General features: G+C 41.3%; 1 protein-coding gene across 1 annotated transcript; it reads right to left on the bottom strand.

The window, feature by feature from the left end:
• Positions 1–4,514: 4,514 nt before the first annotated feature.
• On the bottom strand, positions 4,515–5,608 carry LOC128857675 (uncharacterized; the record flags this gene model as incomplete). Its single annotated transcript, XM_054093421.1, has 3 exons — positions 4,515–5,119; positions 5,216–5,435; positions 5,510–5,608. Coding segments are annotated over 3 exons (711 nt in total), but the record flags the coding sequence as incomplete, so codon positions are not given.
• Positions 5,609–18,087: the final 12,479 nt, after the last annotated feature.

Here is an 18,087-nt window from a genome sequence, read left to right as displayed (position 1 = left end):
CGACGGTAAAAAATCCCAAAATTTTGGGCGTAACCTTCGACAGTTAGCTCTCATTCTCAGCGCACACAACCGCAATTGTCACTAAAGTCCACAATCGCTTGGGGCAAATACAAAGAATTGTTGCTATCGACATTTAAGGCAATTGACCGGCCGGTTCTAAACTATGCTGCACCTGTCTGGTCGCCAGGAACTAGTGACACGCAGTGGATAAAGCTACAGACTTGCCAAAATACTGCCATTCGGACAGCGATCGGTTGCCTCCTGATGCCCCCTATTCAACACCTTCACAACGAGGCACAAATGCTCCCTGTAACGGAGCACAACAAACTGCTCAGCAAGCAGTTCCTGATAGGGTGCTACCGCAAGTTTCACCCTAACATACACTTGATTGAGTCAGAGCTGCCTCCTAGGCACGTCAGGAGACACCTTTTAAACTATGCCGACGAGATCCAGGACAAAACTGACAGAAATCTACTGGACCAGACAGTCAATAAACGACATTCACCAGGAGACCGTCACCACCTTCTTACGCTCCCGTCCAGTGAATCCCGTAATCGGAGTCCAACCACCACCTATTGCAGATGAAGAGCTCCAGCTTCCCCGTGAGACACGTGTAACACTGGCACAATTACGTTCTGGATACGGTAGCAGGTGTAACCCCTACTTATCCAGAATGGACCCTGACATACCAAACATATGTCCAGCATGTGAAAGTACCCCGTACGACACTAATCACTTTTTCATATGCCCTTTAAAACCTACGCATCTAACACCCCTCTCCCTCTCTACCTAACCCGTCGAGACAGCATGTTTCCTGGGCCTACCTCCAGATGAGCCAGACGAAAATGACCGGCCACACACCCTATACTGACGGAACAAAAAAACAAAAAGATGACGGATATCGAATTTGTTGGAATACAGAGCGTGAAAACATTCAAAGAATATCTCTTGTCACCAAGTGATATTAGTTGTTGTTGTAGCACTATTATAGTTCTAAGTTAGCAATTATTAGCTCTCTCACTTTATAAGTCTGTCGTCATGCTTGCCCTATTATATGGGGCAGAGCCTTGGACGATAACAGCACCTGATGCGACGGCTCTTAGAGGTAGGCCCATCCTGCCGAAATAGCACATTTATTGGCCCTATTGTAAGATGTTTTAGAACTAGTGAACTGCTACAACAACAACAATGACCCTTAGAGTGTTCGAGAGAAAGCTTATACGGAGAATTTTTTGGCAGTTGCGCATTAGCGACTTCAAATATTGAAGGCGATTTAACGCTGAGCTGGGAGAGCTGTAGACAGACATGGGCATAGTGCAGCGAATTGAGAGTCAGTAGCTCCTAGACAGCGGGCATGCCGTACGAATGGGCACAAACGCACTGGCTCTCAAAGTATTGGATGCGATGTCTCAAGGTGGTAGCAGAGGAACAGCACTTCAATTCAGTAACATTCCTCAAAGATTTATGAGGAATGCTTTATAAAGGCTACTGGTATACCATAAATATGCGATATTGGTCGAGTAGGATGTAAAGGGTGATCAATTTAGAGGCGTCGGATTTTAAATTGAAATAAAACAACGCCTATTCAAATTGATTGGGCAATCTTATTTTAGTGTAGACCCATTCATGGAATTTATTTCTTAAAGATAATCAATTTCAAATGTTGGCCGCAACTGCGCCGTTATTCGGTCATCCGTAAACACCAATTTTCAATGACTCTCTGGAGGACTTCGGTCTTTATCGCTTGAATAACTTTAATAATGTTGCCTTCCAATGGCTCAATCGAAGTTGGTTTATGCACAAAGCATTTAGACTTTACATGACCCCACAAATAAAAGTCCAAAGGTGTGATATCACGCCATCATGGTGGCCAATCGGCTGGACCGAGACGAGAGATAAATTGTTCAACGAAACGACGATGCAGTAAATCCATTGTTTCACGGGCTGTATGGTAAGTAGCGCCATTTATTGAAACTAAATGCTGTAAATATCACGGCCATAGGTGTGTCGACCGGAACGCAAATTCATATTTTACAGATAAGTTGGCGATGAAAAAATTATCGGCCGGATAGCTGCCGCAATTGCTCACGGTGAACAAAAAGCGGATGCGGCTGTTAGCTTCGAAGCAATGTTTGGAGCAAGTTAAGCGAGATCCGAAGGAATTTTTGCGTTGAGTTGTCACTGTTGCTGAAACCTGGATTCTTCATTACACACTAGAAACTAAGCAACAATCAAAACAACGGATTTCTCTCGGTGAATCTGCTCCAAAGAACGCGAAGACAGTCTCATCGGCCGGAGAAGTCATGGCGACGATTTTTTGGGATGCGAACGACGTTATCCTAATGGATTTTTTTACAATAGAAAAAGGAAGAACAATCACTGGACAATTCTACAGTGAGTTATGGGACCGCTTTTACAAAATAATAAATAAATAAAATCTAAACATTCCAATTAGAAAACAATAACACCAATTTAAATGACAACATGAAAAACAAATAATAAAAAAAACAATAATTTACAAAAGTATTCTTAATGGGGTTAGGGACTACCATGAAGCAATAATTGAAGGTGATGTAAGTAGCCTAATTTTCACCCTGTGTTAGCCATCTTGAAGCTACTTAATAAATCCGTGTTGTCCTCTTGAAAAAGCTACTTTTTATTTCAGAGCAAATTCTAAAGAAAAAGTACTCAAAAACGTAGAAATTAAAACTTTTGCTGAAAAAGTTAGCAGGCAATACTGTTTTGCCTATTCCATTTTGCTTAGACTTTCGCATCTTTCAATTCTATTGAAAGTTCTGTGAAAATCATTGTTTGCAATTACATTGCATTAATTGCATTTGAAGTTTTGGAACTTATATCGTTATGTTCAGGAAAAGTACTGCATTCAGTACATTCTGACTTATCGATTAAATCAGGATGTACTGGAGCATTTTTTCGGGGCGATGCGTGCCAAAGGCGGGTTGTATGACAATCTTAGTCCTATGGAATTTAAATATAGATTATGAAGATATTTATTAGGTGAATGAATGCATATATTACTCATTTCTGAATAACTTAACGCTTTCTATTAACAGCTCGAAATATTTCAATATTAGTTGATCGTGGCAATGTTGAGGCCGACGAAACTAACTGGCTCCGTCTCAATGATACTTCTTTAGAAACTTTACAAAGTTTGCTAACAGAAGATGAGATAGTTTCAGACGACTCTCTCTTGGCCAACGATTCATTAAATGAGGACACTGACTTTGATAGCTTACATGAAGATGCCCTTGAATATATTGCCGGTTACATAGTACGCAAATTAAAGTTGACCGGTGCATCTTAACCGGTGCAATAAACAAAAGAAGAGAACAATGAGCATTCGATAAGATAATTGTAAGTAAAGTATGCAATGCTTTGGGCGTCTACTTGTGTTTCTGCGTATATATAAATTTATCTTTTTTTAACACAGATTTTATACTTGTAACTTTGCAGGTAATCTCATTAAAAAATCAAATGTATGATTAGCGGACGTGACGAAATAAAAGTGGTTTTTCCTCGTTAAGAGTTTCCACTATTCTCAAGTTGTTTTATTTATTACTTCAGTGTAGGTTTACAAGTGGCACATATAGATTCCAATCCGACGCATGGTCAAAATACATATATATATTATATGACACAAATCCATGGGAATAGTTGAGTTAAAAATATAAATAATTAAGTACCACTTATAAAATAACATAAAATTATTCTATGGCTTACAACGACCTTTTTCAATTTTTTACTACATTTTCAGAAAGGGGATAAACTTATTCCCTTTTTTCCCTTGCTTCCAAATTGCATCAATGGATTAAGTAGCATCCGAAATCAGTTGTCCAACTTTACTTAACCTTGTATAATTCAATCATGAGGGACTACCCCAGAGGTTTGAAAAAATGATGATTTTCAATAATTTGTTTTTTGCTAGTCAATTGCTTTATTCTACAAAAACAAAAAAAGAACATATCATGTTTCGACTTGACTTTAGGAATATTTCAAAAAAAAAAAAACTTAATAATTGTAAAAGTTATCGCTATTTGTGTGGAGCTCGTTTCTCCAGAACTCCCTTGTGGTGATCATCATAAGTCCTTGGAGATTCATTTAAAATCATTTGGACATGAAAAATTATTTTATTAATAGATAATCTTGTGTCTTATCGAAGCTTTTTTTCAAAATCAACAAAATGGCGGGCTCAGGAAATAGTTTTCAGATTTTCGAGAAAAAACCGATAATTAATTGTTAAAAAAAATAGTTTTGAAAAAAAATCTTTCAATCAGGCACGAGTTTTTTATGTTTTTCAAAAACAGAATAAATCTTAATCAAACCTACCAAGCGTTTTTAAGTTACAGTTATCACCAGTTCAAAAAACATTGTTTAAAAAAAAACGCTGTTAAATTTAAAAATCCATTTTTTTGAAAATTCTGACTACCCCTAACCCCTTAATGTTTGCATTACTTTGGTTTCGATTTTTTTCATGAAATTTAGCTTAGTAAAAATTCTTGTTGCCATATTTAGTTACATTTTATTCAATACTAGCGTATTTGTTAAATTCATCTTAGCCGGTATTTTTTACAAAGCGTAAAAAATTTAAAATTTGTATTATTATATTACGTATGTATGTACATGTGTCTAATTACAAAGGCCACTTCGTGAGTTATTACGTGTAGCTGTGTTCACTATTCACGGCCCTATCACATTCCATTACCCTGCTAGACTTTGTCACTTTCCTTTTTATCCTCAATCGGTTTCATATAAAACAAAGTGTATTCACGTTTCAATACCCGATGCTGTGCACGTTCGTATGTAAAACGTATATTACGTTTATTATAGTCCAAATAGGTGCGCATAAAGTGACGATTTGTTTGATGCACGTCCGGATGCTGCAAATATTCCTCCACTGGCATCCATTGCACCTTGGCAATTTCACGTTCGCATTTACACAAATCCAAATTGAGTGGCTTTAATGCCACCACTATATACATGTCCGAACAACCGAAATTGCCGCTATGGGAATGCCGTATGGAGATCACAGTGCGGAACTCGCAATCAATGCCCGTTTCCTCTTTTACCTCACGTATAGCTGCGTCAACGATTTCCTCACCTGCACGAGTTAAACAACAAAATTGCCAATATAAACTTACAAATATCTTATTTACAGTTTGCAAAAAAAAAAAAAGATAAAATAAAATTAGCTCACCTGGCTCAACATAACCACCCGGCAATTTCCAACTATTAGCGATCAACGCAAAACGATCGCTAACTACTAGCACCTCATTATTATCGTTTACAACAAGACCGCCCACACCGAGCATAGTGTGGCAGAAGGTTGGTATGTTGGCATATTCGTCGATCGGCAACCAACGAATCATTACAATAGCAGAAGAGGCAGTAGAGACATGATGAAAATCAAACCCGGCCTGCAATGTGAATAACGAAAAAAGTTATTATTTTGAAGAAATTATGCAGTATTTTATAATTCTTTTTTGCAAACCTTTGCTAAATGTGGCACCCAGTCGGCATGCTCTTTCTGCACTGTAAACCAAATGGCGCGGCGTTTAATAGAGTTCCAATGGTCTAATGAGGCTGCAAGGAGAAAAAGTCATATTTATTTATTTGTATTTGCTATAGTTTATGGAGTACCGGTTACTAAGGCCAGTTTCGCAATCTTTTAATTACTTTTGCTGTTCTAATTTAATTTTTGTTGTTGGTATTTCTTGATTTCATTCTAATAGCGGTCGCCCCTCGGCAGGCAATGGCAAACCTCCGAGTGTATTTCTGCCATGAAAAAACTCCTCATAAAAAAATTTCTGCCGTTCGGAGTCGGCTTGAAACAGTAGGTCCTTCCATTTATGGAGTATCATCAAAACGTACGCCACAAAAAAGAGTTTACGCGCCATACACTCGGCAGCAAAACTGTGCGTACAAAGCAAAGCTAGCTTTCCAGCCACTGAAAAGTTAAACCATTCCAAATGTTCCAAACTTAAATTATTATTTCTTGAAATCATTGTTATAAGATACATCTTTTTGTATAAAGATATTTACCAAAAACTGAAACAAGGATCTTGATCGCAAAGGTCTGCGTACAAATCCAGGCAGGTACAATACTAATCACTTAGAACTACAGTTATGGTAGTAAGACGTTTCCTTCCTTTCCTTCTGATAACTTCTAATAAACGTCTTGGCATAGATTCCACTAACTTCAACGTTTCTTCGGATGTGATTTTGTTCCACTCATCTATCAATCTATTCTTGATCATTTCTTTGGCTGTAGTGGTATGCTGGCGAGTCCTACGCTCAAATAAATTCCATAAATTCTCTATAGGCTTTTAATCAGGTGACTGTGGAAGAGTTTAAGCTGTTTAGGATCGTTGTAAAAGAACCAAAGCTTCATAACAAGAGCAGTGTGCTTGGGGTCATTGCCTTATTGAAACAGATAATTGGATTCCAATCCTAATTTATGCCCAATTGGCGTCAAATTATCTATCAAAATGCTCAAATACACTTTGTGATAAATAGTTGCTGGTATATACTCTAAGTTTCCCACCCATTTTGCATACATGCAACTCCTAATCATTACTCCGCCACCACCATATTTCACAGACGCCGTCAAATTTTGAACACCAATGGCGCTTCCTGGTTCTCTCCACACCAGTTGTCTACTTTTAATGCAAAAATGGTGCGTTGCTAGTCAACCTACGAACCAAGGCGCATTCATTAAAGGTGAACAAACAACAACAATGCTTTGTACGTTTGCTTGTCAGCGCAAAGTATTGGCAAAGTGGAAAACAAAGAATGCATTCGCCTAGTTTCATTCTGTGCTGACAGTCACATGGACACAGTGAAAAAAAAAAAAACAAATCAGCTGATTTACCGATACCACCCAAGAGGGATAGAATATACGATTGCGTCTTCCGCATGCGCCGTGTCGTAAGAGTCCACCATATATGTATGGGGAATGTTTATGCTGCTACAACAACAACAACAACCAAACACAAGAAATTATACGCAGCGTCTTCTGCATAAAAACGCAGAAAACTACATTTGGAGGCTTTATATTCATTTGTTTGTTTTGTATTGCGAAGGGAGCTGCCGTCTGAGTAAGGTAACTGTTTTTAATGGCGCCACCTTCAGTACTCAATTCGCCTTGGATACCACCTTTAATAGATTCGCCTTGTTACGAACATATTTTTGTGAATGTTGTGTGCGCCAGGAAGCGGAAGGAAGAGAGCGAATTATTTTTTTTAAATGTTTAATGTTTTGGTTTTTTAACCTGGAAATCAGCAAACATACAGATTTTACGTTTAAGTTTGGATTTAAGATTCATATATTTACTTTCTAATTGCATTTCAAAATCTTGGAATGAAAACTTACTCGATTTCGTTTATGAAAATCTTCAGAGCAAAGAAGTTGCGAGGTTTTACAATCTTTTCATGAATGATTGTGCCAAAATGCACTATTGTAAGCAAATCATTACTCAAATGTAGAAATTGATTGTTGAATTATAAAATAGTTATAAATTATAATTTTCTGTAAAATACAGGGTGGCTGATGAATTTTGCTACATTAAGAAACTCAAATAACTTTTTTTTTAGTGTATGGAATTCATTTATTTATTTTTTCAAGTTGAAGGTCATTAAATTTTATTAAATGTAGCTTAACTAGTTTTAAAAATAATTGAATTTAAATACCCCCCATGCTCGTTGACACAAGTGCGGCATCTTAGTAAAAAGTTGTTCATTGCTGCTTTGAGAGTTGCGACAGGAATAGCCGCAATTGTTGCCCGAATGGATTGTTTTAGTTCATCCAAATTTGTTGGTTTTGTTTTATAAACTTCTTGTATACATAAACCCCACAAGAAAAAGTAAGGTGCAGTAAGGTCAGGCGACCTGGGGGGCCAACGAAATTCGGAGTTTCTTGAAATCAGTTTATTGGGAAATTTTCGTCGCAACTCTGTCATAACAGTCTGGGCTATGTGAGACGATGCCCCATCTTGTTGAAACCACACAGAGTTGAAAGGAATTCTCTTTCGGCGTAGTTCTGGATAGAGAAATTCTTTCAGCATTTTCAAATAACGGTCTCCAGTAACCGTAACGGTGTGACCATTTTCTTCAAAAAAATAAGGCCCGACAATACAGCGTGAAGAAACCGCACACCACACTGTCACGCGAAGAGGATGCAATTCCGTCTCGTGGAGTATCTGTGGGTTAGAAGTACTCCATATTCGATAATTTTGTTTGTTCACATTGCCGTTTAAATCGAAATGGGCCTCATCAGACATGAAAAGGCAGTTTAACATGTTTTGGTCTTCTTCCACCATTTGCAGGATCTTCTGGCAAAATTCCAAGCGAATCTGCAAGTCTGCTGCATTCAGTTTGTTAACCATTTGAATTTTGTAGGGAAATAAGTCTAAATCTTTGTGCATTATTGTTTGCAAAGACTGTCGGCTGACACCAAGTTGAGCAGATAAGCTTCTTGTTGAAACCCTTGGATTGCTTTGTATAGCTGCAGCTACAACAGCGATCGTTTCCTCCGTCCGAACTGGTGGGTTTCGATGATAAGGCCTTCTTGCGACTGTTCCTTGCTCAGCAAAATTATTCACCAGTCTCATTATGGTCCATCTGCTCGGGGGATCGCCGCCAAACATCCGCCTGTACTCTCTCTGTACCAAAACTACGGACTCCAGTGCGTGATAGCGGCGGACTATCCAAATTCTTGTTTGCGTGTCCCAGTTATCCATTTTAATAAATTTTAAAGATCAATCTGCAAATTAAAACAAAAATGGAACAGATAACTTAAAAAGAAAAAAAGTTATTCAATTTTTTTTTTTGGTAGCGGCTTTCATCAGCCACCCTGTATTAATTAATTTTCTTTGTTTTTAATTACAATAATTTTCTTTTTTTTAATTTATTTTCGTTTTTGATTAATTTTTTTTTTAATAAATTTTTTTAAATTCCATTTTTTTAATTAATTTTCTTTTTTTAATTAATTTTCCTTTTTAATTAATTTGTTTTTAAAATTAATTTTCTGTTTTTTGTAATTTATTTTCTTTTTAAATTAATTTTCTTTCTGAACTAATTTTCTTTTTTTAATTAATATAGTTTTTTTGAATTTTCTTTTTTTTAATTAATTGACTTTTTGTACAATAATTAATTTATTTTTTGGTTGGTTGGTTGGTTGGTTTAAGGGTGACCCCGCATCGGAGTGCCACATAGACCGCAAGTTGGGTCCGTTGTGTTGCCCTAGAGCTCATTATGTTACATGATTTCCCCACCTAACCGAGATTTTTATTGTGGATTTTGGTCAAAGATATTAATTCGTTTCGAGAATTTGATGAGAGATTCGATTTTCAGGCTCGAGAGTACTGAAAGATTGTCAATTGTTGGAGAGCCAAGAAGAGCGAGGCGACTTCTGGCTAGACCGGGACAACTGCACAGCAAATGTCTACTCGATACTTCTTCATCTTCGTCCTCGCAGTATCTGCACAGGTCGTTCTGAGGAACCCCGAGCCGACGTGCGTGAGTGCCCAACAGGCAGTGGCCGGTGATAAGAGATATTATATGCCTTAGTTCGTGTTTCGAAAGACTTATAAGGGTTTTCGTCTGTTTCAGATTGTAGGATGGCCAGATTTGTCTGGTCGTAACGCAAGTAGTTTCCACTCTCCACCTCCGATCAGCAATGATGTGAAATTCTCGATCAATGAGCAATTTACATGTTGAGAGCGGAATGTGGATTGTGGGTAAGTTACTAACATTTGATTGCGCAGCTCCGGCTCTTGCGAGCTCATCAGCTTTGCAGTTACCTTCGAATCCACTGTGACCCGGTATCCAGATAACTTGGACAGAATTCTGAACACTTATCTCGTTAAGAGATAAGAGACAGGATCGAACCACATCTGAGTGGGTATAAGAGGAGCTGAGTGCTCGAACGGCCGCTTGACTGTCGGTGAAAAAGCGGATATCCTCTAGTGATATTCTATTTTCTAAGAGAGTTTTCGCAGCATACCAGATAGCGCATACTTCCGCTTGGAATACGCTACAGTAGTCGGGTAATCTAAATGATAGATTGATGTGAGGGGAATTGGAAAAGATTCCAAATCCCACTTTGCCGTCTTGTTTTGAACCATCTGTATATATAGTCAGAGGGCCATTGATTTCGGTTAGATTTGTCTTCCATTCTTCCCTAGTTGGGAGTGAACAGGAGAATAGCAAGGGTGGTGATGGAAGACTTACATGATAGTCTGTGTCAGAAGAGATAACAGTGTTCCTGTTCAGTATGGCCGAATGGCCAAGATACTTATTCCATTTCGATATAGCATTCATGCGTGTCGCTGCTTTCGCTGCAATCGCTTTGCCAGCCAGATCGATAGGGAACAAGTGAAGCAACGTATTTAGAGCCTTAGTAGGTGTTGTACTTAAGCATCCTGTTATCAGGAGGCAGGCTGTTCTTTGAACTCGATCAATTGTGGCTACTCTACACCGTTTTTCGAGTGCTGTCCACCATACAACCACACCGTAGAAGAGTATCGGTTTGATGATCGAGGTATATATCCAATAAATGATCCGAGGTGAAAAACCCCAGGTTTTGCCTATAGCTTTCTTGCAAGTATAAAGAGCTATGAAAGCTTTTTTGCATCTGTTTTCGATGTTCAATTTCCAACTCAACTTCCTATCTAGAATAACTCCTAGATATTTAGCTGAATCAGATAGGAGTAATGATTCCCCTTTTAAGGTTATTGTTTGCAGTGGAGGAGATTGTTGTTTCCTATTGAAGAGAACAAGATCTGTCTTTGCTGGATTCGCATTTAGTCCGCACTCGGTGCACCATTTTGACAGAATATTGATTGAGCGTTGCATGAGCTCAGTAAGAGTATTCAGGTGTTTGCCTGACACGCAGAGAGCAATATCATCTGCATAGGCTACAACCTTGCAGCCTGCTTTTTCGAGATTTCGGAGCAAACTGTTTACAGCGAGATTCCAGAGAAGGGGTGAAAGTACTCCGCCTTGAGGAGTGCCTTTGACGGCGTACATTCTCATGCGGCTTAACCCAAGCTCTGAAGTGATTATTCTACTTTGGAGCATTTGTTCGATCATCTTACGGATGGAGTAATTAATACCCAATTTGGCAATTTCAGACAAAATAGCGTTGGGTTCAATATTATTAAAAGCACCTTCTATGTCCATAAATGCGACAAGAGAGTACTCCTTATTGTGAAGGGAAGTTTCCACTGTTTGCACCAGTGAATGAAGTGCCGTTTCAGTCGATTTCCCTTTAGTGTAGGCATGTTGTGCCTCTGAGATCAACTTAGTATCAAGTTGGGTTTTGATTTGCTCATCTAAGACTTTTTCAAAAGCCTTTAAGCAAAAAGAGGTTAGGCTAATGGGCCTGAAGTCGTTTGGTTTACAGTGTGAAGGCTTCCCCGTTTTCGGAATGAATACTACCTTCGATTTCTTCCAAATTGTCGGAAGATAAGACAGATTTAAACACTTGTTAAAGATCCTGGTTAACCAAGGCAGTAGAATTTCTAGTCCTTCTTGAAGTTCTGCTGGAATGATGTTGTCAGGACCTGGTGATTTAAATTTTTTAAAGCTTAGTATTGCTGTAGAGATGCTATTAGAGCTGATTAGATCTGATCTATTCCCATAATTACTCTGAAAAGTGCTGGGAAGTGCAGGTAAGTTGGCAACACAGCCTGGAAAGTGAGATTCTAGAAGTATTCTAAGAGTGTGGTCAGTTGAAGTAGTCCAAGTTCCATCTTGAGTCATGATAAAACTGGGAGAGACTGGGTTTGAAGCAAGAATCTTGCGTAGTCTGCTTACTTCTGAGGTGTTTTCTAATTCTTGAGTGTATGATCGCCAGGATGTGCGTTTTGCACTTCTGACAGCTTTCTTAAAGTCTTTGAGACATTGTCGATATTCTTCCCATTCGTCTGTTATTTTAGATTGGTTAAAGAGTTTCCGAGTTCGATTGCGAAGTTCTGAGATTTCTGGAGTCCACCAAAAAGGTTTATGCTTACCTCCTGTTTTTGTCAGGGGACAAGATTGTCGTGCTGCGCTTTGACACGTCTTCGTTATCATGTTGACAGCGTTTTCGATATCGTTTTTATTTGCCATTTCAAACTGCCTGATATCAGGAAGTCCATTGGCAAGATGTTCTTTATATTTGATCCAATTCATACGCTTTTTGTTAAGGTACTTCATGGGTTTTGCCGTTTCGGCTTTTAAAGTGAATGTTATATATTGGTGGTCGGAAAAAGAGTGCTGTTTATCAACGCTCCAGTCCTGCACCAGTTGTGTACATGATTCGCTAGCAAGAGTAATATCGAGTACCTCTCTTCTAGACGAGTTAAGAAACGTAGGGACATCACCTCTATTACATATATCAAGCTTATTCGCTAGAATATAATCAAAAAGTTGCTCACCTCGTGTGTTGTTGTTTGTACTGCCCCAAACAGTATTATGTGCATTAGCGTCTGCTCCAATAATGACGCGTTTCTGGATCAGATGCGCCGTATTGACGAGCCTTCTCACTGCTTCAGGAGGAGGCGCCTCCGCTGCGTCGTAAGGCATGTAAGCCGACACAATCCAAATCGGGCCGTGGACAGCTTCAACCTCTATGGCAGTGGTGTCAGCATTGCTAAAGGGAAGAAGAAAAGCATTAATATGTTTTCGAATGAGAATACAAGAGCGCGATCTAACGTTAGCCTCACCTTGAAACAAGGTGTAGTGCCTATCTTTCAGGCCGCATATCTTGTTGTTTGATATCCAAGGTTCTTGGATGAGAATGATGTCTTCTCTGAGGTCAGAGAGACGAAGAATGAGGGCTGCCGAGGCAGCCTTAGAGTGGTGCAGATTAATCTGCAGCACTTTTAGACGGACATTCGATGACTGTGGCGTTCGCGTCATCACCGCTATCTAAAAGACTATCCTCGTCCCCGAGTTGAATGTTAAATAAGTTTCCCACAAGTTCGCTGTTTGATTCCGAGTCGGACTCAATCGTCGAATCTTGTGAGAGAGGCTTATCGACATCCATCTCGGGGGCCGCCGTACTCTCTTCGCTGGGTGCGAGGAGATTTTTCGGCTGATAGGTCCAAATGGTAGTGGTAGTGAACCCGAATGCCACAATCCCCTTGCGGTCGTCCAGTGCTTGAACGCTTTCCTGGTCCAGGAGCAGCGTGACATGTCTGGAGTTTCCTGAAGGCTCTTCCACCTTAACTACCCTCCAGTTTTCGGTGGGTAGGTTCGGGTTTCCGATCTTCAGTAGCTCCAGGATGGTTTCCGGATCGGATGGCTCTACAGGTATTCTTGCTCTGCCGCGGGGTTTGTTGGGAATTTCACTCTTTTTGATGAGTTGGAGATTCGCTCCGGGCCATACCTCGCCGAGTCGGTCGAGGGCCTTGCCGTACAGGCTGACCGAACGTTGATCCGAGCACGCGATCAACTTGACCCTTGCCTGGAACCATCCCGCGTCAGAGCAGAAAGGAGGAGGCCCTGGGTTCTGCTTCAGAACGTCCAGGTATCCCAACTGGAGTTTTCTCTCCACAATCTTCCAGTTTGATGGAGAGATGAAACCGTCAGGGTGGCTCTTATCCACCACCGCCATGACCAGACTATCTCTGGCAACTTCGCAGAACTTGCGTAATTTGACCTCAGAGGAAGCTTTATGCTTCTTGGGGTCGTTGGAGCTAGAAGGATCCTCTGAAGACCGCTGCCGCTTAGCTGCACTCGGTTTCTCTTTGGACGCCTCATACTTCCGAAGAAATTCCCGGGCCCAACCGAGAGTTGACTTTTGTTGGTCGGACAGCTCCTCCTCAGGGGTTTTGCCGAACTTTTCCGTAAGGAAAGTGGCGCGTCTTCGATCTCTGTATCGACGGAGATGAGGAGGGATAGGTTTTCTGGAGACTTCTGTCCGACTTGTTTTCCCAGTTTCTGGCAAAACAGATTTGGTGATCAATGGGTTCTCCGCACCCGAGTCGGTTTTGGAGGAAGTAGAAGCCACCTGGGAGTGCGGTGGTGTCTCCTTGACGGTCTTGCTCTTAGTGAGCACTTTAGCCACCGAAGGGGTGGTTTTTGACCCCGCCATAAGTTTGGTGGAGCCAACGGGTCTTCCGCGTCGGGAAGGAATTTTTTGTTGTGTTGTTTGTTTTATGTTAGTTTTGTTCATTTTTTCGGGGCGGTCACTCAGCTGACGAGTCAGCAGTCGTAACCAGAGATATTCGTAGGGAAATAATGGGGTTCGCCACGGCAGAGCCCTATGCCGTGGTAAGTCGAATTTAAACTGGGGTGCGACAGGTGCCCCAGAGTCCGCATACTAGCGACTTAGCTCACCCTAAGCCATGCATCCCTCGGCGTATGCTGTTCCACCTTGGATTGGTAGCCTTTGATATAAGGAAGTGGCCTTCTCCCCGTGAGTCCATGTTTACTCCATTCGTATTAGCAGAGACATGACCTACTAATACGAGTGGCTTCTCGCCTTCCACCGAAGTGGATATGGGTCACTGCCAGCAATTATGGCAGTTACGGCACGCGTGCAGTAACACTGCACTACATGTTGTTCCCCCTACCATAGTTGTTGGTTGACGAGAACTAGGCTGGTTCGCGAGTAGGCTTTTACCAAGGCTATGGCCTACTTAACCACAGAAGATAACTGTGGCGTACCCTATCCACCACCTGGGACGCGCCGCAATAGGTGCCCAACCAAAGGGCAAATTTTTTGAATAATTTTCTTTTTTTTATTAATTTTGGTTTTTAACTAATTTTCTTTTTTTATTAAATTTTTTAAAATTAATTTTCTTTTTTTAATTAATTTTTTTTTTTCATTAATTTTCGTTTTTTTAGTTAATTTTTATTTTTTATGAATTTTAATCTTTTCAAATACGAGTAAATTTTCTTTTTTTTCTAATTTTCTTGTTTTTTATTAATTTTCATTTTCTATTAAATTTCTTTTCTAATTGATTTTTAAAGTCTACCAAAACAATTCTTATGCAGCTTTGAAGTATTCAATTTCAATATGCAAATTCGTTTCTACATTTAATTATATTTTAAAAATATTTGTGAGATAAATCTGTTAAATATATATTTTTAATTTTTTGTAAATTATTCTTTATATACATATACATATATGCAAATGCCAATAAAATAAAATAAAAAATATTAATGCAGTTTTTGTTGTGGAAAATATTCAGATTGGAAAAGGAATTTGTTATTTTTGTTTATTTGATGCGAAGCCAACCATTTCGTAGCAGGCGGTAGATACCAAACAAAAAAAATGCGTCATCCCGACAGTTGGTTCTACGTTACCGGAACGAGCCGGATTTATACCTGGCCAAGTACTGTCACTCCAGCAGCATTCCCCGTACATCTATGGGGAATGTTTATGCTGCTACAAGAATAACGTAAAAAATTCTAGTTGATTGCAAATATTCGTGCAAAAACGCAAAAAGATGAGTATTACAGGGATTTGCGCTTCCATGTGCCTTAAAAGGTGTGCAACTCTACACATCCCCTCTGGATATAAACTCATAGAGAGAAATGTACCGCCTAAGAAGGCCTAGTAACAATAACATCAACAGAATCACATACCATGAAAGATGACCGAAAATAAGGTCCAAAACCGCAACAAGGGCCACAAATCACTTGCCGGCACAAACTTGGGGGAAATGCAAAGAAATGTTGCTGGCGACATTTCAAGCAATTGACTGGCCGGTTTTGAATTATGCTGCGCCTGTCTGGTCGCCTGGCACTAGTGGTTCATGGAATACGATTAGTGGAATACAGACACCTAAAAAAATACTGCAATCAGGACAGCCGCGGGATGCTGCAACACCTACTCAATAAGGTATCAACGCTTCCCCTTAAGGAGCAGAGTGAAACGTTCAGCAAAAAGTTTCTGCTTGGATGCTACCGTAGGTTTCACAAAACAAATTGATAACTACTTGACCGGACAGTGTTTAGACAGACTATTAACGACATTCGTCGGGAGACACTTACCCCCTTCCAGTATTCCAGACCTCTGAATACCGTCATCGAAGTCCAACCAGCACCTCATTCCCATGGCTGCCGGTTCTACGTTATCAAGGGCTGCCGCCCCAGTAAACTAGCCGGGTATAGTGAACAGTCTATCACATCTCCCCTTACGTCTCAGGAGCAACTCCTCGTAGCAACCTTGCTCCAAATACTTCTCATCAGGGCTGGTATTCAATCCAACCCTGGGCCAGAGGTATTCTATTGCTAAATATGCCATAAACGGCTCCACCCGAACTCCAGTGCAATAAGTGCAAGGGGTGGAGCCAGATTAAGGCTTGTTCAGGCCTTAAGACACATAGGGAGTGGTCCACACGGTATGTGGCCACGTGTTGCTCCCGCCAGCAGGCGTCTAATGCCTTAACAGCTACTACTCCCCCTGATAGGCGGGCACCACCAACCGCCACCACAACCCATACCTCCACGGTAAAGAGCCTATCGGAGAAACACAACTCCCCCGACTTAACCCATCCCCTTCCCTCCTGCTCCAACCTCAGTGCAGGGACAAACCAGCAGCTCTTGGTCCCCCGCACAGTCTGTTCCGTGTGTTAGACCAGAATACCTCGGAACCTGGCATCAGTCAAATGCAATTCTTACAATAGCTGGTGTCATTTTCGGAGATGTTCCGGCCTCCGCACCACCCATGAGTGGACAACTGACTAAGTTGCCCCCTGCTGCAGAGCCCGCAACCACCCCCCGTGGCGCTGCCGCTCATCACCATCAGGCTGCAACAACTACAGCGGAATGCACAGCAGGCCCAACGTAGGCAACCCCACGCGTCCCTCACCCCCCGTGTTACTATTACCTTACCAAGAAGCTTCAAGCTTCTTCAATATAACTGCAACGGAGCGAGATAATGGTGGTGGCCTAGCGTTTATAGTCCACCACACAGTGCAGTATCGTCTCATTGATGAAGGCATCGACCGCAGGGACAGCACCTTAGAATGTCACGATGCCGAGCTCGAAATTTATAATTTTTACATACCCCCTGTCACCTGCTGCCCGGCAGGATATCACCCTGATATAGGTGCGCTCATCAGAGGTGAAAACCGATTGGTTGTAGATGACTTCAATGCGCATCACGATTTTTGGCCTTCAAGCCTGCCAAACGATCGTGGAGGACAGCTATTGTCAGAGCAGAGAGGGGATTCGACATTCAGCACTGTGAACGACGACGCCCCCACCAGGGTAGTGGCCAATTGCAGCAGCTCTCCTTACATAACAATAGCTAGCGCGGGTCTGATAAATAGCATAACGTGGCGACCTATGCTATCGCTTGCATCAGACCACTTGCCCATTATGGTCTCGATTGAGAGACCTGCCGACTTCGTTTCTACGAATCACCGATCCTATTTTAACTTTAAAAAAGCTAATTGGGCCGGCTTCGCGGAATTCACTGAAGACACCTTCGCCGCTCTTACCATTCCCACCGATGTGCGCGCAGGCGAATGCGCATTCCGTAAGGTACTCACTGCTACTGCGGCTCGCTTCATCCCTGCTGGAAGGCTCATGAACATTCGTCCTAATTTCCCAGCCAAAGCAGCCAGCTTAGCAAACCAGCGTGACCACCTACGCCAGGTCGATCCCGGGGTTCCCCGCATAAGCGGACTAAATGGGTTGAGCATCTGAAGAGCATCAACAAATCAAAATCTTCAAAAGCCATTTGCCCTGACGGACTGAACACGCTGATGTTGAATCACCTGGGACCACTGGGAGTAGGATTTCTCCCAAGGGTCTTGAATCTGTCTTTGGCCACTCTCATCATCTCTGACACGTGGGAAGCAGGGAGAGTGGTCCCACTACTGAAACCTGGGAAACCCGCCAACCAAGGGGAATCTTATCGTCCGATAACTCTCCTTTCCCCAGTAGTGAAGACACTTGAAGCCCTCCTACTCCTACTCTTCACGAAACACCTGGCCCCAGCCCCTCATCAGCACGGATTCCGACGAGTGCATAGCACCACCACTGCACTCACCGCCATAAACGCCTAGATAAACCGCGGGCTTGTCCAAAACCGCCCCTGCGAGGAGACTGTCCTAGTAGCGTTGGA

The sequence above is a fragment of the Anastrepha ludens genome, chromosome 3, assembly GCF_028408465.1.
Source record: "Anastrepha ludens isolate Willacy chromosome 3, idAnaLude1.1, whole genome shotgun sequence".
NCBI classification, from domain to species: domain Eukaryota; kingdom Metazoa; phylum Arthropoda; class Insecta; order Diptera; family Tephritidae; genus Anastrepha; species Anastrepha ludens.
This window is presented reverse-complemented; position numbering and strand designations above follow the sequence as displayed.